The sequence below is a fragment of the Panthera onca genome, chromosome C2, assembly GCF_046562875.1.
Source record: "Panthera onca isolate mPanOnc1 chromosome C2, mPanOnc1 haplotype 2, whole genome shotgun sequence".
NCBI classification, from domain to species: domain Eukaryota; kingdom Metazoa; phylum Chordata; class Mammalia; order Carnivora; family Felidae; genus Panthera; species Panthera onca.
In genome coordinates this window covers 140635395-140653806 of record NC_138347.1, presented here as the reverse complement: position 1 = coordinate 140653806, position 18412 = coordinate 140635395, and the positions used below count along the sequence as shown (strand labels likewise).

At 42.1% G+C, this 18412-nt stretch overlaps 1 protein-coding gene across 18 annotated transcripts in view; it reads left to right on the top strand.

Moving 5' to 3' along the window:
* The window catches only part of THRB (thyroid hormone receptor beta), a 384269-nt gene that overhangs the window by 290808 nt on the left and 75049 nt on the right, over nt 1-18412 (top strand). For 17 of the 18 annotated variants that reach the window (XM_060638542.3, XM_078432406.2, XM_060638544.3 and 14 more), the window contains one exon: nt 15916-16176. The exons of the other annotated variant lie outside the window; for it this stretch is intronic. In XM_060638542.3, coding sequence (XP_060494525.1) covers nt 15916-16176 — 261 coding nt within the window. The remainder of the gene's footprint in view (nt 1-15915; nt 16177-18412) is intronic. 18 annotated transcript variants of the gene reach the window in all.

Below are 18412 nucleotides of genomic sequence, written 5' to 3'. Positions count from 1 at the left end.
CTGGGTGGTTCTGTCAGTTAAGCATCTGACTTCGGCTCAGGTCATGAGCTCATGCCTCGTGAGTTCGAGCCCCAGGTCAGGCTATGTGCTAAGCGCTCAGAGCCTAGAGCCTGCTTCAGAGTCTGTGTCTCCCTCTGCCCCACCCTCCGGGCTCCATTCCTGTGCTCTCAAAAATTGACACCCACAAAAAAATAAAAACACAGGTGTTCCTGCTAGTGCTATCAGTCAGTCATACCTTAGCGTGTATTAATTCAATCAGACTTTTCCTCCTCCTGGAGTCAGTGAACAGATTGGTGGGGAGGAGACAATGGCAGGGTCAGTGTAAGAGCACCGTGAATCAGAGGCTATCAAGAAAACGCACTCACTTTGCAGTTTTGCAGGCAGGGTTTCATGGCCTCAGCACTGTCGACGTTAGAGGTGGATAATTCTTGCTGCGGAAGGCTATCCTGGGATTGTAAAAACTGTAGCGGCATCCCTGGCCTATATCCACGAGCTGCTGGCAGTGTGCACACTCCCCCAAGTTGTGACTGCTGAAAGTGTCTCCAGACATTGACCACTGTCCTCAGGGAAGCAAAAAGCCCAGGTGAGGACCGCCAGCCTAGGGGCAGCCTCTAAGCACTCGCAGTAACTCCCGGCTCTCTCTTTCTGAGTCCGTATATGGATCCACCTAATAACCCTCAGACAACCGTCATGTGCAAGGCATGTGGGATTTTTGTTCCAGAACAGCTTCCTCACTTCGGCAACTTCTTCCTCTTCCCCACTGTGCTCATCTTCCCAGGCAAACTTATTTCTAGAATGAAGGCAGGAAGTAAAGTGCCCATTTTGCTTGAGGTAGCAAGTTTGAATCATTTTGTGACACCTGCCACTTAATGTGCCAGCCACAGTGTCTTAAGTGTAACAGTGAGAATACCCAAGAGAACATCCCATGTGTAGGTTGTGGAGTGCTGTGACACTGCCATTTTGGTAGAACTGTTGTCTCTTCAAGAAGCTGTCACCTCTAGACAGATGCCAGACAAACAGGATAATTGCCTACAGAACATTATTTTCTCTTCTTTTGGTTATTATTTGGTCAGAAAGTATCACAAGCCAGACTTTCATAAAGCTGGAGATGTTTGTATCTCAAACTGTGACTTTTTCCCCCCAAAATCATGCCTTTCAAGTTCCCAAGCACCAGCGTTCTCCAGCACTGTTGTTCCATGGCTGAAATCAGACAAGCCTGTTCATTTGAACATAATGTCCTTCCTACACTTAAGAAATGTGCCTTTTGACTCCATCCTTTTTGAGGAGAGATTTCGTTTCCTAAAGCAGATGAACCTCTCTCGAAGGAATATTCATGCTAAGAGATGAAGGTCCACAGTAATTCCATAGGATTTCTCACCTATCATCAGGCCAGCTTGGCCCATCCTGAGCAGGATTCCAGGCACAGCTTTGTGACTGTGGGCCAAGGTTCTACCTCTCTGGCCTGTACTGGCCTTATCTGTGGAATGTAGCATCGAGGTTATGAGAACAGCTTCCATCGCGTTCTGTAACTGCGGGCAACATCTTTAGTTCTCTCAGCCACAGATTCCTCATCTGTGAAATGGGGCTGATAAACCCCAGCCCCCCCACTGCATCACTGTAAGGAGTAAATCAAACACAGCATGTACCTTCCCCTGGCAGGTAGCAGGCCTTCTCCCAGGGTTAGCTCTCAAGATCATAAACTCAAAGTGAAATTATCCTTTTGTCAGTTCTCAGTTATTTGGTGGCCTTTTAGCTTTCCAGACGGGCAGCTAGGAAACAAACCAATTCTTCCTTATCTTGGTCATTTCGCTTGGTTGGTTGCTTGGTTTTTGCCTTCTATGTTTTTTGGCCACTTGGAGGAACAGCCCACAGCATCATAAACACGAACTTTTTGAACAGTCAGCAGCAGCAAGAGAAACAGAATCCCTTAGTGCACAGCTGTCTCTTATTTGGTAGATTTGCTGGAAAAAATTTTTTAATTAGAAAAACAGCTCTTAATGGTTGAGGTATAGAGTGAAAATGTCAGAATTCAAAACAGCATGGAGATTGAGCAATAAATCATTGTTGTATACTTAAAAACATGTTTTCACCTAAAAGATCATGGGAGGAAGAATCAGAAGACCTATCCTAGTTCTTCCCCCATTTGGGGGACCTTGAACAAGTCTGAGCTTTAGTTTATTTCAAACTTCTAACTGTGTATATTTTAGTGGACAGAATGGAGTTCTTTGGCCTGTGGTGATCATCTAAAGCATTTGGTGCTGGCTTGCCATTAACAGGTGGAAGTGTGGCTGAGTCAGCTAGACCTGCTGGCTGGGTGTGGATCCTGACTTTTATTCTTTACAACTGTGTGACCTTGGGCAAGTTGTTTAACCTCTCTGTGCCCCAGTTTCCTCACCTGAAAAATGAGGATATTTTTATCTCCTCGAGTTAAAGAATAAATGTAAAATTCTGAGAAGAGGTGCCCGGCGTGTAGGTTAGCTATTACTTTTATTATTTTGTTGGCGGTCTCTAGAAAAGAAACCTGACAAAGGTGAAATTATAACTGGGAATCTTGGGGTCTGGATTTTTCCACCTCGTGTACTACATTTACCAACTAACCATTTAGGAAATAAAGACATTAGACACACTTCCCTTTAATTTCCCTAGCCTGTAACCAAATATATCTTCCCCCTCTGATTCGTGAATAGGAAACCTTATCTCTACATAGTAAATATTAAGTCTTACCAAAGTTTAAATTGGGTAACCACACATTTAACAAATTCTATGTACTTTACATGGGGACTGTGCCCCTAGAACAGTGTCTCAAACATCAGTGTGGTTGGGAATCGCACAAGGATCTTGTTAATATGCAGATTCTGATTCATCAATTCTGGGGCCAGAATCCCACATTTCTAATGAGCTCCTGGGTGATGCAGATGCGGTGTGATCCTCGGTCACACTTACAGATATTCACAAGCCACCTGAGGACGGAAGGGTCGTGGCGGCACACGTGGCCCTCATTGGGGGCACACAGGCTAGAGAGGGGCGGGCCTGCAGACCCTCATTGCCCCACACCCTCTCCAGCTCTGTTTTAAGCAACTGAAAAGCTTAAGAAAAACCAAAAAGGTGTGAGGAAGACATTAGAAATCCCACCCACTTCTCTTGGTTTTCCTGCACTGTAAAAAAACATTGTAGAACAGCTTGCACCAAGCGGTTTGACCCATCTGCAGTGCTAAATTATCTTCCACAAGACAGGCAGGTAGAAAGCCATTTAATTCTCCCCTCCATTTCCACTCAGGAAGAACAGGTGCTCAGCCAGACCCTCCCAGGGAACATTACGTACCCTGCAGAGCTGGGTCATACCACTGGGGCCCATTTAATGAAATGGATTTAAGTATTTAACAGTGGTCAGAGAGCCTGAAAACATCCCCAAAGCATCTGCTTTCAAGGAGTCCTCACTATCTAAAACATCTCGCCTGCTAGCATAACCAAGAGTAAGGAAGGGGCAAGTACCACGGCAGGGCCTCTATCCCTGACCAAAAGGGAAAACCAAAGTTCTCCAGGTTGAAATGCTTCCCCCTAAATAAGGGAAAGATCTACATTGATCTCGATCCTAGTTGCTTATTTTCACAGAGAAATATGGACAATGATAGATTCTATGAAAACCCAGAGAAGGATGGATCCATAGCTCTATGTGTTATTCTACTTTAACCCCAGCATCTATTTTGCTGATTACCCAAGAGGCACATTTTACCTTTTTATTTGAGAAATTGTAAATCTCGGTTTGTTCTTTATCCACAAATTATACCCCAGCCCTAGCTTGCAAAGTTAGAAAGGATTCACGGGTATTTCCTACCCTGGGAAGGGGTATTTCGAGTTTGGAAACATAAAATGGGGACAGTCTTACAGACTACCTTATGTTTTTTTCAGCAATGTGGGTTCGGACTGGCAACGAGAATAAACATTATGATCTGAACTTTCATACAGGGGAAATCTAATCCTGGCAGTAAACATCTGTTCCCTTTTATGTGCATTTGTGGCTCTTTAATAGGAATGTTTTTGCAACAGCTGTAGCTTTTCTAATATCCTAAATGGAATTTCTGTAGCCTTTAGAGTAATTACACCTCAAAGTTTAAGTCATCCGACCTGAGGATTCTGATTAAATCCAGGATGAATTATGGAAAAATCAAATGACCGTTCCTAGGGGAGGATTCCACTATGTCCTCTGGAAAGTACCTTCCAAGTCTCTAGGGCCTCTGGCCAGTGCTCCAGAGGGCGGCTTGTTCCTATGTGGTTAAATAATTGTGAGATGGCCACCGACACGTTTCCATGCAGTTAAACTTCACGTGGAGATTCCACTGTGGTCTTTGAACACACCTCGTTTTGTTGTGCTGTTTTTAACTTGGTTTCAGCTAAACTTCCAAATGGATTAATGTGAACCCCATTTAAAAGGTTCTAAACACACTTTAAGAAAATTTAATGGTTTTAACTCACTATCAAGAGGTTATCATTGTAGTTTCTAGTTTCAGAATAACTATGTGAGGTTTCTATAGCTATGATGATTGTTTTTCATTTGGATAATGATGGTCTAATGAAATATACAGGAAAACTGGAGAAGCAGAAGCAGCCAGATAAGAAAAAGATTTGTTTCTCTCTTAGCAGCTCCCAGATCTCACTCACTTAATGGACTGAGAATCCCTGCCAATGAAACACGAGAAACCCACGGTGATAGCAAACTTCAATTCACCTGCACACAGGGGCAGAGAAGTCCAGTCTCAACACAAAGAAAAATCAATAGGCAGGTGCTCCGTAAATGAAAGACAAAACCATATAGCAATGGAAGGCAGCCTATCTGAACAAAGAGCCTGATTTTGCAAGACTTTGCCTACAAGAGGATATTCCTGAGGATGCATTTCATGTAACCAAAGGCTAAGCAACAGCCTCAGCAGATCCTCATTTATAAAGTTTCAGGAGTGAAGCACCAGATATTGCCCAGATTGAGTACACCCTAGTTGGAATATTTGAGCACATTTCATGGTCCTGTGTCTTTCATTCTATACATGCATAAATACAATGTTAACATTTCACTTCCTTTAAAAATTTTTCAAAGAAAGTGTAAGTGAAAGGCCATCATTGTCTTAAACCCCAGAGTCTTTCCCTTCTGACCTCTGCTCCAGATCTTGAAATATCCATAGACACCTAGCACTTGGAAAGGGTGGAAGTGAAGGAAGAGAAGTTCTGAAGAAACAGTCTAGGGATCAAGAAAAGATCATGAGAAATAGCACTTAGCTAAGCAGGAGGAGGGTGAGAAAGCACAAAGGGGAGAAGGATTCTCTCATTTCGTATTCCCCACTGGCCTGTGGAGGAGCAGGAGGGAGCCATAGAGAGCGGATGAGTTCAGTTCAATTCCACACAAGGTAATGAGCATTCATTAATGTGCCAGGCCCCCTGCTACATGTTGGGGCACAAATCAAACAAGCCATGGTCCCCACTATCAAGGACCTCATCAGTCTAAACAAGTGAACTCATAATTGCATTACTATAATGCCTTTAGAAACACGGGAATCTGGTAACTTCCCTCCACGTTTATTTCCTCATTGATTAACGTGGCAGACAATACCCATCTCTCCGCATCGGAACGCAAGTTAGATACTGTAGGAAAAATGCTTGAAATGCTACCTGGCACATAGGTACTCAGCTAATAGTAATTTTTATTTGTGGTGCCTACTCTCGTAGCCTGGCATATAGTAAGTCCTCAGTGAATTTTATGACTATTATCCTACACATGAAGTACCCCGTAGATAATAAATGTGGTTTCTTCCCTTTCTAATCCTCCTTAGTCACAATTCCTGTAGAAGCCAGTGGCCTGGAAACTATCCTGCAAGCTGTAACCCATGCCCCCTCGTGTCCTACAATGACCAGAATATTCCACTCCATTTTGCAGGTATAAGTTGTGGAGAATACCAAAGGATAGCTGGTCACAATGTCAAGGGCCATTCCTCATACTGGGAATGCTAACATGCACCGAGGGATCTCAGAAGCAACACATGATTACACGTTACTAGAACAAGTAACAAATGTTTTTCAAAGGAAGAGGAACTCCCCACTGACTGGAATAGCAGTCCCAGAGGAGGGGAAGGGGATGACTTATAAGGTTTTTGTGAGTTAAGAGGAGGGAGGAGAATGGAGCCTCCAGGTTCCTTCCCACCCACTGAGAATTATGGACTTGTTCTCTGTAGTTATCAGTGTAAAATAGGAAGGCAACACTTCAAAAACTGATTATATTTCTGCTCAATGGTAGACCTTGTACAGACGTTAGCTCGTGTAATCGTAACACCAATGCCGAGGGATTCTCACCCAGTTTCCTAATAAGACTCAGCAGTCACGTAACCCTTTCCTCACAATTCTTGAAAGGAGTAATGGTGAATTTCCCTTAAAAACTGTCAACAATTTGGGGGCGCCTGGGTGGGGCTCAGTCGGTTGAGCGTCCGACTTCGGCTCAGGTCACGATCTTGCTGTTTGGGAGTTTAAGCCCTGTGTCGGGCTCTGTGCTGACAGCTCAAAGCCTGGAGCCTGCTTCGGATTCTGTGTGTGTGTCTCTCTCTGCCCCTCCCCCACTCACACTCTGTCTCCTTCAAAAATAGGCATTAAAAATTCAGAAAAAAAAAACCATCAACAATTTGACTTTTCTCTCATTTCGGGGAAATCTCCCTCCTTTGCCCAAATACTCCAAATACACAAGTCTTACAGATTCAGCTGACGAAGCACTGCCCCCAAAGCCCTTCATAAAAAGTGGTGAGCCAGGCACTACAGCTTAGGCTACTCGTTGAGATTTCCAGGCCAAGCAGAGCCACCCTAGATGGATCCAAGGACACTGGCAAACAAGCCAGCAGCCTGCTCTCTGGTAACTGGCCCACCCATCCCAGATGATAAGACGATAGTCCTAGGTCAGAGGTCCTGATAAGATAGCACTGACACCTGCAGCCGTGCTCTGGTGTCCCTTGTGAAGCTCTCCACCACTTGTCTGGGCAGCAAACAAGCTACACCTGTCTTAAGCAAATTCCAAAGTAAAAACAGGAAGTTCACCTAGTCTGAGGGCCGGGACAAGCAGAGTCTAGCTTCCCTTTCTGTCTTCGCCGTGCACAGAATGAATCAAAGGCTGACATGCATCTGATTACGGGCAAGCTACCTTTTGTTGCAGAACATTGATGCGAACCAGCTCTGGCTGACTAGCTCTCACACAGAGCGCGTGATGGCTCAGTGCAGAAGATCCCTGGCTAGATGCAAGTCTTTGTGTGCTCTGTTAGGCTTCTGAAGTATCTGGACCTGTCTCTATTATGTTAAATTATTTCCAAATAATATTCATTCAGGTCCTGTCGTGTTAAAGCACTGTGCTTGGTGCTGTGGGAGCTGAGAGATGGAGAAGTTGATCAGAGTCCAATAGAGGGGGGAGGGGAAGTATGGATCCCATTGCCGTAATACAGGGAAAACATGGTAAGTTCTTGCCTTACGGAGGAGAGACAGACAAGGATTATAGACATTCAAGAGAGATCCAAAAGGTAGAGCAATTGGCCCAGAGTCACACGGCTGATAAATGCCAAAGCCAGAATTTGAACCTTAATCAGCAGAGTGCAGATTCTTAACCACTATTATACCCTACTTCTAAAAATTTTTTTTTTTTTTTTTTTTTGAGAGAAAGAGACAGACAGAACGTGAGTGAGGGAGAAACAGACAGAATCTGAAGCGGGCTCCAGGCTCTGAACTGTCAGCACAGAGCCCGATGCAGGGCTCAAACCCACAAACTGTTATATCGTGACCTGAGCCGAAGTCAGACGCTTAACCGACCGAGCCACCCAGGCACCCCACCGCTAAAAAGCAAGACAGTTTTCATTTTCTCAGCAGTCTGGAGAAGACAGTATTGGCAGTAGAAAATCTGCATTGAAGTTGTTTTCATAGTTTTGAGTCCTCCTTGGGACTTATCAGTGACTTAGATAAGAAAACAGGCAAGAAGTCTGTGCCTAGGAAATCGTTTTCTCTTTGCAAAGTTACCAGATTGCTACGATGGTAATTAAGGCATCGTGCTAGGCACCGTGTTCAACAAATTCTTTTAAAAAAGTAAATGATTAAATCATTGTCCCAGACTATGAGTCTGGAGTTTTCGCTTTGGCCAGCAAGAAAACAGAGAATTCAATATAAAAAAAAAAACGCTAACATCCCGGAGGAGACAAGAGCCCGAACTGCCCTCTCATCTCCATATTTATTGAGCTCACAAGATATTACCCACGTGGTGAACGTGAAGAAAACAAGATCTTACACACGTGAACGTGGAGAAAACAATCAGATAGTAATTATTAACTTGTGTGTTGAAGAACCAACGGGGTGGGGGGCAAGTGGAGTTTGTGATCAAAATACAATAGTACATTGGCGTCAGATGGAAAGTAAGTTCCTGCAGGTGATATAACAAGTTACTCGTGATTCCATTACACTATCTCGCTAGCTAACCTCGGGCGCTTTGGTCACAGCTTTCCGCCCTAAGCTTCTTTCTAACCCATTTATGTAAGTAGAACCTATTTCCCCATAAATTATGAGTTATGACGTAGCACATGGACAGAGAAAGATACATGGAAAGTGTTAATGAAGTTTGGAGGGTGGATGGGATGGTTCAAGAAAACCTGAATAGATCTAGGCTTTGAAGGCTGAGAACAGATCAAATCCTATGAGCAACATTATATGGTCAGTTTACAAATGGAAAGAACTGAGGCTTAGAAAGTGGCAGTGATTTCCAAAATTGGACCCTTCAGCCACTAAAAGAGTGGGACTCAGATTTCCAACTTCCCTCTCTCCTCTGTTCACTAAAACAGAGTCGCCTCCAGGTCCATATGGGATCCAACCGTTAGGGTTTTGTTTGTTTCTTTGTTTGTTTTGAGAAAGAGTGGGGGAAGGGCAGAGAGAGGGAGAGACAGAATCCCAAGCAAGCTCCAGGCCATCAGTGCAGAGTCCCATGTGGGGCTCGAGCTCACTAACCGTGAGATCGTGACCCGAGCTGAGATCAAGAGTCAGATTCTTAACAAACTGAACCACCCAGGCACCCCCAAACCATTAGGTTTTACTTTCGATTATCTTCCTTGAGAAATGCATCCCTGGTAGGTTCTTTAAAAGGGAAAATCCAACCTTCATGTAAAAGGGGCAGGGGTTGGTGATCCCAGTAATTGTTCTCAATATATCAAGAGGAGGTGATGTATGGAGTTGGAAAGGGCACTCCAGGATTAAGGAGCTGACTCTGTGGTGGGAGCAAGCATCACATGTTAGAAAAAGCCCACACGGCCAGAAGACAAAAGGCAAGGGGCCAACGCTACAGGGGAGCAGCTCGGTGGGATAGACAAGGGTAAATCTCTTGGAGTCTTTCTGGCTGTAGTAATGTATATTTTTGAAAGCTCACTCTGCCTGCTCTGTGAACAGTGGGCTGTAGGTGGCTTAGAATGAAAGCAGGCAGAGTTGTGAATATAAATAAGTAACTGAGGGACGCCTGGGTGGCTCAGTCAGTTAAGCATCTGACTTCAGCTCAGGTCATGATCTCGGGGTCCGTGGGTTCAAGCCCCATGTTGGGCTGTGTGCTGACAACTCAGAGCCTGGAGCCTGCTTCAGATTCTGTGTCTCCCTCTCTCTCTGCCCCTCCTCAACTCTTGCTCTCTCTCTCTCTCAAAAATAAATAAAAAAAAAACATTAAAAAAAATTAAAATGAGTAACTGAGAAAATTGAATAATAAACATAGTTGATAAAGAACTTTGAAAGAATAAAATGACAACTATTAGGGCACCTGGGTGGCTCAGTGGGTAAAGCATCTGACTTCAGCTCAGGTCATGATCTCACAGTTCGTAAGTTCAAGCTCCACTTAGTGAGTTCAAGCCCCATTTCGTGTGAGCCCCACTTTCTCTCCCTCTCTCTGCTCTTCATGGGATTCTCTGTCTCCCTCTCTCTGCTCCTCTCTCGTGTCCTCTCTCTCAAAAAAAAATTTTAAAAATAAAATAAATTACTCCTATTAAAAAAATGATAACTATTAATAGGCTAATGGCTACTCATCAAACTAAGGCAAATAATGATAATATTATCTGTTAACAGCACAAAGGTATGAAAGAGCAGATGAAGTGCTTCTCTGAATGTAATGTTCCTCTTAAATCAAGCAGTGTCACTGTGTACCTCCCTGGATGTTCATGAAGATGAGTAAGAATGCCTAGTTCCATACTTGGCCCTTAGTAAATGCTCAGCCAAACATTAGTCTCCTGTTCTACCGGACTCCACAAATAAAAATCAATTGATATGTACATAGTATGAGAATTAGGCAAAGCTAAAACTTAATGGGCTCGAGTAAAAAATTAGAATGGAAATTAGAGACGTCATACTTAATATCCTGAGCTATACGTGATAATTCAACACACTGCCTGGGTTTGCAAAGCACACTGTATACACATTCCCCTACCACAGAGTATGGGTTGGGGTCTCAATGCCTAATACTGATGGCCTTGAATGCAAACCAAACACTCTTATAATGAGTGCCATGAAATCCCAGCCTACTCAGCTGACCCTCACTGACCACGTTGTCATAATCCTATTTCCTTTGCCTTAGTGCTTTTCTAATGTATCAGCTTGATTTTGTGTCCTGAAATACTTGAATATTTCCATGTAATTCTCCCTTTTTTGATGGACAGATTTATTTCCGATCCTATTTAATGAAATTTCCTGAGATAGGCTGTAGGTAGTTATATTAATGAGATTTAGGTTTGTTTCTTTCTACAAAATAACGTTTTAGACTGGTGTTGTGTCATTCAAAGTCACAAGAATTGTAGACATCTAACACAAATTCAGCCACTCGATCTATACGCTCTTGAGAAACACAGGCCAATGTGTGCCTGGTTATTTAAGTAGCAGTTCACATGCTCCTATCTACTTATTTTCTCCAATTCTTCTTGGATAAATTAAATCGGTTAATTGTCTTGATGTCTAGAATATGAAGTATTAAAAGCCAGGTATTAGCTAGAATCCATTAAAGAGCAAAGGATTCACACTGCATGTGACTAACAAGATATGGTCATTCCTAGAATCCTCCTTTAAAAAAAATGTGGGGCTCCTGGGTGGCTCAGTCGGTTAAGCGTCCGACTTCAGCTCAGGTCATGATCTCACAGTCTGTGAGTTTGAGCCCCGCGTCGGGCTCTGTGCTGACAGCTCAGAGCCTGGAGCCTGTTTCGGATTCTGTGTCTCCCTCTCTCTCTCTCTGCCCCTCCCCTGCTCATGCTCTGTCTCTGTCTCAAAAATAAATAAAAACATTAACAAAAAAAAATTTTTTTAAATGTATTTCGGGGCAGCTGAGTGGCTCAGTTGATTAAGCATCTGACTTCAGCTCAGGTCATGACCTGATGGTTTGTGGGTTCGAACCCCACACTGGGCTCTCTGCTGACAGCAGAGAGCCTGCTTTGGATCTTCTGTCCCCCTTTCTCTCTGCCCCTCCCCTGCTTGCTCTCTCTCTCTCTCTCTCTCTCAAAAATAAATAAACATTAAAAAATTTTTAGTGTATTCTTGCTATTGTTCACATCATGTCCCAGATAATTAATGCCCAGAGCAACAGACTTTTCAGGGGAATACTTATTTACATCCGCACCCACCATCTATAAGATAATATCCAATTAATATCAGACCTTTTATTGAAATATAGTTGACACACAATGTTACATTAGTTTCAGGTGTACAAATAGTGATTTTACAAGTTTATACAATATGCTGTGCTCACCACAGGTAGCTACCATCTGTCACCATACGTTATTATTTTACCATTGACTGTATTCCCTGTGCTGTACCTTTTACCCCCGTGACTTCTTCATTCATGTCTGGAAGCCTGTGTCTCCCACTTCCCTTCACCCATTTTACCCACCCTGTACCCTCCTCTCCTCTGGCAACCATCAGTTTGTTCTTTGTATTTATCTATCTGCTTCTGCTTTTTGTTTTTTCATTCATTTTGTTTTTTAGATTTTACCTACATATAAGTGAAATCAGATAGTATTTCGTTCTCAGTCTATTTCACTTAGCATAATACTCTTTAGGTCCTTCTACGTTATTGCAAATGGCAACATCTCATCCTTTTTTATGGTTGTGTAATTTTTCTGTGTGTGTGTGTGTGTGTGTGTTTGTACAGCACCTCTTTATCCATTCATCTATCAATGAACACTTATGTTACTTCCCTACCTTGCCTATTGTAAGTCATATATTATACATATATCAGTGTTTCTGTTTTGTTTGGTAAGTACCCAGTAGTGGAATTAGAGAATCATAGGGTAGTTCTATTTTTAAATTTTGGAGGAGTCTCCATATTGTTTTCCACAGTGGCTGCACCAATTTAAATTCTCACCAGTGGTGCCCCAGGGTTCCTATTTCTCCACATCCACACCAACACTTATTGTTCCTTGTGTTTTTGATTCTAGCCCTTCTGACAAATGTGAGGTGATATCTCATTGTGCTTTTGATTTGCACTTCCCTGATGATTATGGCACTGAGAATATTTTCATAACATCTGACTTTTAAAGCTTCACACAGCTGATCCCAAAACAGTTGATGAATTGTTTAATTATAAAGCAAATTTACTTCAAGGCTGTGTAAAAACATCAGGGTGTGAGATGGAGACTATGTCCTTACCTGGAACCTGCCAGTAATTTGTTTTCCTGCCTTCAGTTTTCTGAACTCTGTGGATCTCCAACTCTTTTGGGTATCAGAATCATCTGGAGAACTTAGCAAATAAACAAACGCCCTGGCCCCATCCCACTTCAATAGGCCTGGTCTTCTGTGTTCTTTAGTAGTGCCTCAGGTGATTGTCACTCACTAAGGTTTGAGAATGGTTGACTTAATCTGTTGCTATTTCAGTCCCTCTACGAAGATATGGCTCATTGATTTGAGTTTGGGGGGAACCAAAGGATACGAGCGTTAGACATAGAAATAGCAGGGTACCCCTGAACACCAGCACTGCCAAGCAAACACACGTGAGGTAACTTATGGGCAGAATTTAAGGAGCTCGGTGTAGTGGGTATCTTATCCCTCCTTTGGAATGGAATAGGACTTGTATGTGTTGCCCTGTTCATGGAAGGATAAGAATCAAGAATCCTCCTTAAATAGAATCCTCTCAAATTTTCCCATGACCCAACCAAGAGTTCTCAGTCCCCAGGTTTCCCAGCAGGTGCCCCAACCAATAAACTTGCCAATTAAGCGGCTGAATATCATTATCATGAATGTAATTACAGACAGTAATTTACGAGCCCGTAAATGCCTCCCATGAATGAAGCCCTTTCCCCCAACCATCTCAACTTCTTTTCTTAGGAAAATGGATGGCAATCTTATCCCTTGCCTCACCCCAAACATAACCTCCCTTGCTTAGAAGAAATCCCTGCTCTTGCTGGCCCAGGGGACATGCTGAGCAAGCTTTAATAGGCTGTGCTTAAGGAGGAATGTCCCCTTGGGTGGAGTCCCTTTCAGCATCTCTCATCCCAGTGTGGTCACTAGTTCCCTTCACTAGGGAGCAGTAACTACTCACTTTGGCTGAATTTCTTAATTTCTGTTTGATCAGGGAAATTGATACCAAATTTTAAGAATTTCTGCAGAAAAATCAAATGTTGGAGGCTTTACAAAATAGTGTGATAACTTTAGCATTACTTAACATGGAGCTTTACAGGATGCAATTTACCAAGGATTTAGAGAGTCCCTGAAAACAAAGAAGACATATAGAAACATGCATTGGTCAGAAGCCTTTTTATGTATGTAGAAATAAAATCAATCTCTTTAGGCCCAGAATTAACCCTTGCATTCAGTAGCTTTATATTTAGCTCATGAAAACCTCAAACCCTCGCGGATAATAAACTTGAATGGATTCTACATAGATATGTTTAATTTGAATGCAATACAATCTCTCACGATTTTAATCTGTTGTTTTCTTTTAATGGATAGTGAGAATAGGTACCTGTAATTGCACAGTAGCTGGCTGTGGTTGAGTCCAGATTTCTTGATTCACCATGCATTGAATAAGGCCGCGTAATCTCCAAAGAGAAAGGACTCATGATCTCACACAATGCCTAGAACGGCCGTTTGCATACAGTGAATTTTCAGGGCTCTTCTCTGAATAAGATCAAATGTTGTATCCAAAAGCTGTCACAGTAGAATTTTTTTTTTTTTTTTTGCAAGGACTTATTGCTTACTGGCCTTGTTATTTCAAGCCACAGCATTTCCATTCACTGTGACAAAGAAATCATGTGTTATTTGTTGTCAATGTTCACAGTCGCCTCCTGGAGTAGAAAGAGAGTGTACATATGTTAGAATTTCCACATAGTAACCTGAAATCTCACAGGGTAAATGCGGCCTCCAAAGTGACTGAGAGTAGGTCACACTTTTAGAGAAACCATCCTAACAACAACTGAAGACGTTTAGTCCTTTAGAGAGGGTGCTTATGAAAACCTAAAGCATTTTTAACCCTTGCATTAAATAATTTAAAAGTCATTTTAAATGTTAAAAAGGCAGCTTACTTAATACTCCCAATACTGGGGAGCCTCGGTGGGTTAAATGTCCGACTTTGGCTCAGGCCATGATCTCGCGGTCTGTGAGTTCGAGCCCCGTGTCAGGCTCTGTGCTGACAGCTCAGAGCCTGGAGCTTGCTTCGGATTCTGTGTCTCCCTCTCTCTCTGCCCTTCCCCTGCTCACACTCTGTCTCCCTCTCTGTATCTCAAAAATAAATAAACATCAAAAAAAAGAAAAAAACCTCCCAATACTATGCACAGATCAGGATGGACTCTTCTCTCTAATATGGATATCTTTGCTCCTTTGGTAATTTCTGCATAAAGGAAAATTCACTTATAAATTACAGTCTTTCAATCACTGTATATGATCAATTTAAAAGTATAACTCTATATTGTATTTTTCTCATTTTGACAGTAGCCTAAGAATTTCTAGAAATATGGATGACCAGATGGGTTATGTTTTTTAATTTTTTGTATATACAAATACATACATTAGCCTGTTCATTTTTACTACCTTATATCCATGTACAGTAAAGACATTCAAGGAGGTAAAGTTTGCCACCGGGGAAGATCAGTGTGAGAAAGTTTTCATTATGTTATTCCCCTTCTTCCTATTTTCTAGAGGGTAGATTTTCAAGTCCCTATAAATTAAATAGGAAGAACAACACCATATACATAAGTAATTCACTGCCTCTGCCTCAGTCAAAGAGATCCGGAGCTTATTCTATCATTAGGGCTGCTAATCGGCCCCACAACTAAAGCGCTGTCTGCTTTCCTTCATTGGATCTCATTGCCTATTTGGGACTACATTTACAAATATCCATTTGAAGATCCAGTCCCTTTTATCAGGCTGTTAGGGAAGAAGGTGGTAGGGAGGACCGAGTTGTCACTCTTTGAGGAACCACGTGAGCATGTCCCACTTAAGTAACAAGGGTGCCCCTCAGGTCAGCCTGTGATGAAACCAAAGTCAAACAAGGCTGAATCCTGGATGTTTTATGTCCTAAGGATCTGAAAAGTGTACATGGCCAGCCCTGACCCTCAAGACCTCAAACGATCGTCTAAGTAGTAACATAAATTGGTGTAAACTTGCTCTTGGGCTATTGCTGTGGAAGCCTGGCTGGCGAAAGCACAGCCTTTCCATGGAGGAACTAATGTCTCTCTAGGCACTAAAAATAAGGGGGAATGTGTTGATTACTCCGACAGGCAATCCAACTGCGGTGGCTAAATGCCCAAGGCTGACAAATTCTGCATCTTATCACTGCCGTCAAGTGGAGGTGCATGTGAATACTGTCAGCCCCAAAGAATTGAGAAACAACTTGCCTTCCAAAACTGCATCTCAACAAAATCTTGACAATGCCAACAGCTCGTCATCTCGTGTTTTTCAACCCTCCAGAAAATGGCCTTCCAGCCTGGGACAAACCAAAGCACTGTCCAGACCGAGAACACGACTGGAAGCTAGTAGGAATGTCTGAAGCCTGCCTACATAGGAAGAGCCATGCGGAGAGGCGCAGCGCATTGAAAAATGAACAGACATCACCACATCTCATCCAGGCCACTTGGACTAGCTCAATATTCCATCTGGACCATGACGATGTGAATGATCAGAGTGTCCCAAGTGCCCAGACCTTCCAAACAGAAGAGAAGAAATGTAAAGGTAACCTGATTTTTATTAGACCCTACCAAGTGTTTCTTCAACAAGCAGAGAAAAATCTCTGTTGTAAATGTGTGCTCAGCTCCATTTATTCCAATGCACAGTGTCCATGTGTTTTCCCCAACTGTTCCGTTGCAGGGTTTCTTTATCCCCAAATCTTCTTTTGAACATAAATAAATGAGTCCCAAAGGAAAGCAGTTAATTTCAGTTTCATGTTGTGTTGGACACTTGAGGAGAAGACATTTTTATTTCTCTAATTAGCAGATGGGTTGTTAGCTTTGGCTTTAACTCTGCTTTTGAATCTGAGTAGAAATAGACATTGCTATCGTTCTATAACTACTTGCCTTTGATGCGCGCGCGCGCGTGTGTGTGTGTTTCTTTTCCCGATGGCTAATGGGATCTCAAAGACTACCTTTAACCCAAACAGACAATTCATGCTCAAAAGAGAGGTTTTTAAGTTGTTTTCTTTTACTCATTAAATCCTTGTGTCATCTTCCTGAAAGGCAAGATTATGGTGTTAGGAGGTTGTCACCTCATAAAAAAAGTGTTAAACTGGCCTTAAGTTCCTGATTGCATTAGATTTAACTGGTCTTTACCTCAGGTTGCCTCCACCCTGACAGATGTCTTTGTGCTGATCGCTTTATTGTCTTAGGGCTCCCCAAAATGTGTGCTTTGTAAATTCATTTGTGCTTTTAAATGTCCACGTTCATGTGACTTTCCATTCTTTTTCAATTTAGCATGTAGGGGGAAAAAAGATCTTTTGGTTCTTCTTTAAGGACTTTGACTCATGACTAAGTTTTAGATTGTGTGTTTGGAAATCTGGCAATCACTCAGCAAGATATATTAATGAAAGTCTGTAAAGGCTCTTCTATATGAGCCATGAAAGACTTTTACATACCGTTTTAACTTGAAGATAAATACATGATCATTCTATCAAAAAACGGCTGGTCTTTTAGCTTTTCAGAGAACACATGATAATCTCCTTAGAACTACCAGTTGACCCGGGAAGTTGAGTGTGTACATTGTTTCAACTGAAAATAGAATTATCTAAGAATAATAAAATAGTGGTATGAGCTCTGATTTGAGTGTAGTCAAAACTATACATGTTCTGAATGGGAAGATTTGTGTTTGAACTGCCTCTCTATTATTTGGGGATTTGAGAAACTGAATGGGTATTTAGAAAAAGAACAAAATAAGGTTTTTTTTGAAAGAGCATATAGGACAAGAATGTGTGTCTGTGTGTGTGCATGGTCACACAAATTTGTGTGAGAAATAATTGAGATTTAGTCTTAGAATTTGCAACCAGAGTGTGTCTTCAGAATTTATGAGCTGGCATCAAAACCATGTCACTCCTTGGTTTACAGTGAAATGCCAACATGAAATTGTAGTATCCTCGTCATCTAAGAACCTCACAAACTAATTTGATTCATTCACAGTTGGTACCCATACTCATTCATTCAGTCAGTCACTCATTTATTCATTCATAGGCTCCATCTATGTCTCCATCATTGACAAAAAATCTTGGCCTTGGGTACCCAGAGTTCCCAATACTGTAGTTTTCAGTTTGTAGTTATACCTTAAAAGCAAAAGGAAACAGTCTCTATTTGGATCCAAGGCGGTAACTATGGTACAGTGGTTAAAGTCACAAGTTTGGGCTAGAATCCTAGCCCTTCCGCTCTGTCCTTGAGCAAGTTTATGTGATTGTTGATAGAATTAAATAAGATAATATATTTAAGCATTTAGCATAGTACCTCTCATAAGTGCTCTCTAAATGACAGCTATCATTATTACTGTGACCAGTATTATTAGCTATGCACCATTAAATCACATAAATTCCTTGTGCTCCACTGTGTGCCTAGTAAGGTATGGAGAAGGAGAATAGGACAGATGAGTGTGGGGTAAGGCATGACGTATCGGGGGGATTAGGGTTGATAACCCATTTTGCATTCATTAAGCTCTCCTTTGCTGGAAGTCAGAGAACTATTTAATAAGAAAATATAATTAAATTATTACATTAAAGTCCTTCCCCAAGATTCTAGTATTAAAAGGAAAACTTGCTACTAGCAACGTGGATGGAACTGGAGAGTGTTATGCTAAGTGAAATAAGTCATATAGAGAAAGACAGATATCATATGTTTTTCACTCTTATGTGGATCCTGACAAACTTAACAGAAGACCATGGGGGAGGGGAAGGAAAAAAAAAAAAGTTAGGGAGGGAGCCAAACCATAAGAGACTCTT